Here is a 7,774-nt window from a genome sequence, read left to right as displayed (position 1 = left end):
GGGGGGGGGTGGGGGGGGGGGGGGGGGCAGCCCCCAGAGCTGGGAGTGGGCAGGGCTGGGGCTGCACCGTGCTGCACTCTGAGCGGACGGTGGGGACTATGGGGGGGTCTACGGTGAATTTTCTGGTGGCTGCAGTCCCCCCACGGCCCCCGCTCTGCCATCCAACCCACCCTAATCCGGAGGCACACGCCCCTCCAATGCCTCCTGCTGCTCACCCAGCTGGGATGGGGCAGGCACGGGACAGAGCTGCAGCTCATCTGTGGGGCTTGGGGGCGGCTCCCACCACTGTGGACCGCTTGTCTAGAGGCAGTGCAGCAAATCCATCCTGTGCCTGCCCCGCTCCAGCAGGGTGAGTGACAGCAGCGCCTGCCTGGAGCACAGCACGGTGCAGCCCTGGCCTCACCTGCCTCACGCAGATCCGGGGACACATGCCCCTCCCTCCCCCCAAGCCCAACTGGATGAGTGGTGAGAGCCACCAGGAACAGCTCCTGAACTAGCAGTGCCTAGCAGCGGGAGCCGCCTCCACTCTCCACACCCCTTGGATGAGCCACACCTTTGTCCCGTGCCCCCCGACCCTGACTGGGCAGTGCTCGCCCCACCTGCCGTCCCAGCTCCAATCCTTCCTTCACTGCAGGGGTGTTGATCTGCACCCCCCCACATGCCCCTTCTCTCCTCCTCCTCCATTCCCCACTTACAGCTGCGTCCAGCTGGCAAGTCTGGATCCAGCATCGTAAAGTTGAAACCCATGTTGAAACCTCAAAACATGGTGTTAATTTATAAAGGTCGTAAATACCATTTGTTGTACCTCAAAAAGTCATAAGTCGAGGACTGCCTGTACTGGGCTGCATTACTAGGAGCATTGCCAGCAGAGTGAGGGAAGTGATTACACCCCTCTATTTGCCACTGGTGAGGCCAAACCTGGGGTACTGTGCCCAGTTCTGCACCCTCGGCTACAGAAAGGATGTAGACAAATTGGAGAGTCCAGAGGAGGGCACAGAAAATTGTTAGGTGGCTGGGGCACATGACTTCTGAGGAGAGGCTGATAGATCTGGTCTTATTTAATCTGGAGAAAACAAGATTTTTGTGGGGGTCAGACTTGATGATCTATGGGGGTCAGACTCGATGATCTATTGAGGTCCCTTCCGACCCTAACATCTATGAATAAGATTGAGGGGGGATTTAATAGCAGCCTTCAATTACTTGAAGTGGGGCTTGAAAGAGGATGGAGCTAGCCTGTTCTCACTGATGGCAGATGACAGAACACAGAGCAATTGTCTCAAGGTGTAGCAAGGCAAGTTTAGTTTATATATTAGGAAAAACTGTCTTACTAGGAGGCTAGTAAAGCACTGGAACAGGTTTACTAGCCTCCTCCACAGAGATGTTGTGGAATCTCCATCCTCAGAGGTTAATACCCAACTAGACAAAGCCTTGGCTGCAGTGATCTAGTTTGGGACAGTCCTGCTTTGGGACTTTAGATGACCTCCTGAGGTTCCTTCCAAACCTAATTTTCTATGATTCTATGATTTACTGCAAGGCTGTCTAATATCTAAAGACCCCTCCAGCCACAAGCTGTGTGGCCCCTGGTCAGAAGCTGCATGGGCACCATGTCCCTACACTGCATGCCATGCCAGCTGTATGTTGTCACACACATGTTCTTACCCTCCACCATGGCTGCACCATGTCACTGCTTCTTTGCCATGCTGTGTGGACCCCTCAAACTCCCTGGGCCATGGGATCTTTCAGACCTGTGGGCTATGCCATGTTGCCCTGACCCCCAGAAGCAGGGGCAGGAAATGAAAGCTGGAGGAGGGAGGAAGCTTAGAGTCTGACAGCCAGAGGTGACCCAAGCAGGGTGCGGGGCCCGGGGCAAATCAGCCCATGTGGGGCCCCGCCCCCGTTCTGATCCTGGACACAAAGAAGCTGCTGCTGCCATCAGTGGCAGCAGAGGCGGGGGTAGCAAGGGGCTAGACACGGAGCTGCTGGTCTGGCCAGCTCTGTGCTGCTGCTGCTCTGCAGGGCTCCCAAAGCACAGGGCCCAGGGCAGCTGCCCCGATTCACTCCCCCCTAGGGACCGCCCTGCTGATGGCATCATCAGGAAGGAGTAGCATCCAGACTGGGAGCCAGGGGGCTGCAGGTTTACCCCACAGGGCTGGATGTGGCCTCCAGGCTACAGTTGGACAGTTCTTAGTGTAGAACTTGGGCAGTTTTTCTATAAATCTCTCCACTGCTCACCATTAAAGCTGAAACAACATGGTTTACCTAGCTTTTGCTTTCATTATCAATTGTCATCACATACCAAGGTGTAGCAGCTTTAGAATGAAAGCTCAAATCGGTACAGACAGAGGGCAATTAAAACCTGAAACACAATTAAAAAAATTGAACTCACATCTTCATATATGTCAAAGAAAGTTGCTATCACAGCATCTTTGATTTGGTTTAGATCTGAGAGCTCCCAAAAGATTTTAAACATACGACGTGCAGTCTTGCAGCTTGCGTTATCGCATGGGACATTCTCTAATAAAAAAGCTTGCTGATTGCTGTAAAAGAACAAGACATTTACCAATTTATTTCTTACAATCGTTATATACTGCTTCCTCTTTGTCTGCTAAACATCACATATATTTCACACCAACTATAACAGAATGAAACTAGCAATTGGAGGAAAATGAAAGTCACCAATGGCACTATTAAACATTGTAGACAAGGCAAGCATTATTGGGGGGGGGGGGGGAGCGGGAGGGCATTCTAAGTCAGTGAATTAAAAGAGGGAAAACAACCCATCCACCACACCACAGAGGTGACCCACTTCATAAAAAGTCCGCAGGAAAGGCCACTCATTTACTTTATCCCTGTGGCAGAACCAATTTAATCCTTAAATCAGCCTAATACAAAAGCAAGAATAAAAGCCTAAAATTTCAGTGTGGAAAGAATTATTGATATTTTTGTTATTACTTGGCTTAAAAAAAAGATGTTTTTTTCCAAAATTTTATAATAATTTATCTGAACACTACTGAAAATAATTAAATTACTGTAAAGAATATTTTAGGAATAAAGTAGCTAGGCTTTTTTATCTAAAGTTTAGGAGCATTTTGTCCCAGTGTAAGGTTAAGGTAATCTCAGTTCATTGTTATGCTTTTCATTATTGCTTTTAAGCAATAACCTTTTAAAACCAATGCTAGTCCAATGCTAAACCAATGCTAGACCTGCTAGGTATCCTAAGTGCCTAGCAGGTCTATCAGGGCTGCCAGGTGCAGGAGATCAGAGGCTCATGGTGAAGGGAGCTGAAAGACTTAGTCTCTGGTAGGGGGAGCAGAAGCTCTTATCCCATTAGGAGCTTCTGATTTTTTTTCCCCTCCCCTTTCCTTCATGGCGAGGCACTGGGTCCAGCTGGAGACAGGGGCCTGATGCCAACAGCCAATTGTTGGCACCAACCCTGGGAAAGCCCCCAATTGGTTGGAGACTGGGGTGCCCCCAGCTAGTGCTGACAATATTGTCACAGATAGGTTGGATATGGGTTGATTCAGACAATCAGCTGATTATCAGGCATCAGCCCTGGAGAGCCCCAGTGTGTGGACATGCCACACCTTCAGTTTAAGGTGCCATACAAACCAGCCAGTGCATTATATTTAGAACACTTGTTTATGGCTGGCTTACCATTTTATGGAACCTTAAATTGGGAACTTGTGTAGCAACCTTCCCATTTAAGCTATGATTAACATGTTAATTGTGGCATAAATATAATGGGTTGAGGGGCCCTAGTGGGACTACTCATGGTAGTGAACTTAAGTCTATATGGATTTGCATCATTGGATTCTTATTTTATATTCATGTTACTGGAGAAATTTATATATCTGTTTTGTATTAGACACCTGTGATACAGGAAAATCAGTAATATTGTGAAATGAGATTTCAGAGGGGCTGTTAAATTTAACAGTGGTAGACTTTAAGCCACATACTGATTTAAGGATTCTTGGAAATCTTGCTGCTTTGCCTTTGCCCTGAGAGAGACTCAACAACTGAATGTTTTTTCTTTTTATCTCCTAAATAGTTTTCTGCTTTTATGCTTCTTAGTTTTCAACATTCATATCAGATTGTCCTTTCACTATATGTTTATTTGTGTCAGTCTCCGCCAGCTGGTTTTGCCATACCCTTCTCAGTGCCATTTTATTATTAATAGCCATTCTTTCCATTTCTTTTTTTTCACAATTGAATCTCCATTATAATTTGTCCATGTTGCAAGTTTCTGATAAATTTGCTTGGGAAGGGACCATCTTTTAGACTATGTGCTCTAAAAAAATCAAATCCATTCAACCCAGGAAGGAAAACTACATGTAACAGGTTTTCTTTGTTTGATGGTATACATGGAAGCAATAGTTCAGACTTTTCGTAGCATTGTACCCTGTGCTTATGATGCAATTCAAAACTGGAAATATTATGTAAGTATATTAAACTTAGAACCTAGTATTTTCAGGAAATGACAAAATGAAACATTATAATTTAGTACTAAATCAGAAGATATCATCTTGGCAAAACTTCCTGCAAAGTAACTAGCGTCCATTTACATCAAAAGATGATGAAAAAGATAAATTGAAAAATGTGTTGAACTTGAGCTGTTTCACTTTATCACATATTAGCATACATAACCTGACAAGGTAATAATGATATAGAGCAAAGAAACTATAATATGCTGGTTTTTTATGATAATGAGATCTGGTATTAGGTTCAAACAGTACAATGGCAGAAAGCCTGTATGTGTAATGAAATCATCTGATGTGTGCTGAATGATAATTTAGGAATGTTCATGGCTCTTTTTTAAAAGAAAAAATCAAAACAACACAGTTGTTAAAAAGAGGCTGGTAGCTTACAAAAGCTTTATTAAAATATGCAGCAGAGCAAGAAACTAAGGGCCAAACTATACATTTTGTACAGGAAGGATCAATGTAGGGAAGAAGTATATTTGTACAATATAGTTGAAAGCACAGTGCAAATTATCAGGTGAAGTAATACTGCTGTTCCATTGTGGCTTTTTTTTCTTTTGTTTCCTCTTTCTCCTTTTTGGAAAGCAGGCAAAATAGGGTAAGCAGGAAGCCACAAGAGGCAGGGAGCTCTTCCAATACTGTTTCAGGTTCCAGAGAAATGCGTCTTTGGTAGCCTTGATATCTTCCAAAACCCAGTGAAGACATCTCTGCAGATTGTTGAGATTCAGGATATTGGACCTTTTTTGCAGATCATGGGCCCTTCAAGGGGACATCCAAAAAAGTCTGTCAACCCTCAGTCCATACTTGAAGAGACTTGGACTGTCCCATTCCAGTTTAAGTGGATAGGTCATTCTTAAGTCATTGTCAGACCTGTTTGTGACTTCTTCCTTTCCAGGAAGAAGGATATGGGATTACTCTTCTTTCTCCATACAGTTGATGCAGCAGTGGCATCCCTGGCAAAAGGGATTAATTATTCCTACCAGGAGGGAATTTCTCTTAAATAAATCACAGACAGATAGACAGATGAAGCTTTTCTAAAACTTTTTCAGCAACCTCTGGAGCCTTTTTTGATAACCATGTGCTTTGATAGAGTCAGGTATCATGGTGGAACCCAAAAGGCCTTCTAGAATCAGAATAAATGCATGTCAAATAGGTGTTCTAGTGCTGAAAATTCCTGAGCGATTTCCACCACTAGAAATCTTTCCAGGAGAGGGAGCAGTGTAGGCATCGAGCTTGCAACTGCCTCTGTTCCCCAGCTCTCCATGCCTTCTGCAGACTGGGGTTATTCCGGTCTGGGAAAGGCATGGGGGCAGCATCTGCTCCAGGCTTCTCCCAGAGGGCATGGGACAGCCTGCTTACTCCGTCGCTCTGCTTCTGGTGACAGGAGCAAAGAGTGGAGGAGCAGCCATTCTTGCCCCCTTCCCCTTTGGACTGGGGTCCCTGATCTGGGGAGCACATGAGAGTTGCCCAATATCTCCAGCCTCCTTCCAGAGTGGTCTGGAGGGGGAAGAAACAGTGGGACAGAGCCCTCAGCCGCTTTTCCATACTGAGCAGTTCCCAGTCTAGGAAAAAGGTTGGAAGCATTGCCCCACTGCTCCTCTGCAGGAACAGATTAGGAGGGGAGCATACAAACATTCATTCTTGCAAGACTGTTTCTCCAGGCTGACATGTGGAAGGTCCTTCTCCCAGAGGGGACATGTTTACCCAGGGAGAAAGTGAGTGGTCCTTTTATGCTTGTAGTTTCTACTGGGAGTGCAGCGATTCTCCCACTAAAATATAATGCCTGTATGGAGCCCCCCAAAAATCCTTAATTAAGGAGCAAGATCAACCCAGTTGCATCAAGAAGCTATCTGTCCATGGACTGTGATGATAAAACATGGTATTGAACTTTTCTCAGTATGGTAGATGACCATTAAGGAGACCATTCACAATCCAGTCAACAGTGTTTGGGTAAAAGGACTATACTTCACATCATGCTTGAAAAATAGGACTTTTCTTGCACATTGTTTGCAACATTAGCAAGCAAGAGATGTCATCCGTTTTGCTTTGGCTTGCCTGTCAATGGCCCCCAATTTTGGAAAGAAAAAATGAAAAAAGAAAAAAAAAAAAGAGAATGAAGGGAAAGGCCTCTCTGTATTTGCTTAAATCTTTTGAATGATGATATACTGCCAAGTGGGTAGCTCAGATTTTCACAAGTTGCAACTTCACAAGTATGCTGTATTTTTCTTGGTATAGATTAACAGATGTTTTAAATCTAATAATCCTTTATTTCTTATTTACAGTTTTGCAGCTCCCTTCACCATGAGCCTCTGATCTCCTGCACCTGGCAGCCCTGCTAGACCTGCTAGGCACTTAGGATAAAGTCTTTGTGGGGAAAGCCCTTTGGCTCCCTCCATCAGGGCCAGCGGTGAGTTGACTGGTGGCCCAGACAGCTCTGGGTAAATCTGACACAGGACCGGTAGTCTTGAACTTGTCCTGGGCTGTTCTGGGGCAGGCTGACAATCAGCTGACCATCTGCTCTGGCCCTGGGACTGTCCTGGGTCATACTAGGATGCAGGCACCTAACTTTCAATTTGATTGTGTATGGCAGCCCAGGCAGGATCATGATTCCCAGCTCCCCTGCAGTGGCAAATAGAAAGGGCATTGTAGCAAACCCCGCAGTTTTTCTTTTTTTAATTTATTTAAAAATACATTCCCTCCCCTTCCTCTAACCATTTCTGACTTTCTCTCTGCCCTCTCTATCCCTTATAAGTGATTACAAGTAATACTAGGTAAGCTAAGTTCTTGTATACTATTATTGTAATAAGCCCCTTTTTATACTGTAAATAGTGTTCTGTTATGTTTGTATTCACAGTAGCTAGGGCCAGGAGGGACCTGAACAGATCATCTAGCCTGACCCCCTGCTACAGGCAGGAATGAATGCTGGGTTCACAAGACCCCAGACAGGTGATCATCCAACCTCCTCTTGAATATGCCCAATATAGGGGCGAGGACCACTTCCTTGGGAAGTTGGTTCCAGATTTTGGCCACCCTAACTGTAAAATATTGCCTTCTGATCTCCAACCTAAACCTATTCTCCATCAGTTTATGACCACTGCTCCTTGTCACCCCAGGTGGTGCTGGGGAGAAAAGAGCTCTGCCTATTTGCTGTTGATCCCCCTTGATGAGCTTGTAGGCAGCCACCAGGTCCCCCCTCAGCCTCTTGCTGAGGCTGAACAGATTCAGGTCCTTCAGTCTCTTCTCATAGGGCCTGTCCTGCTGCCCTCTCACCAAGCAGGTGGCCCTCCTCTGAACCC

General features: G+C 45.7%; 1 protein-coding gene across 2 annotated transcripts in view; it reads right to left on the bottom strand.

The window, feature by feature from the left end:
* ITFG1 (integrin alpha FG-GAP repeat containing 1) overlaps window positions 1-7,774 on the bottom strand; it is a 219,301-nt gene that overhangs the window by 74,853 nt on the left and 136,674 nt on the right. For both annotated transcript variants that reach the window (XM_006034335.3, XM_025216323.1), the window contains exon 11: window positions 2,387-2,537. In XM_006034335.3, the coding sequence (XP_006034397.1) occupies window positions 2,387-2,537 (151 nt within the window). The remainder of the gene's footprint in view (window positions 1-2,386; window positions 2,538-7,774) is intronic.

Source organism: Alligator sinensis, unplaced genomic scaffold, assembly GCF_000455745.1.
Source record: "Alligator sinensis unplaced genomic scaffold, ASM45574v1 scaffold827_1, whole genome shotgun sequence".
Taxonomy (NCBI): Eukaryota; Metazoa; Chordata; order Crocodylia; family Alligatoridae; genus Alligator; species Alligator sinensis.
This window is presented reverse-complemented; position numbering and strand designations above follow the sequence as displayed.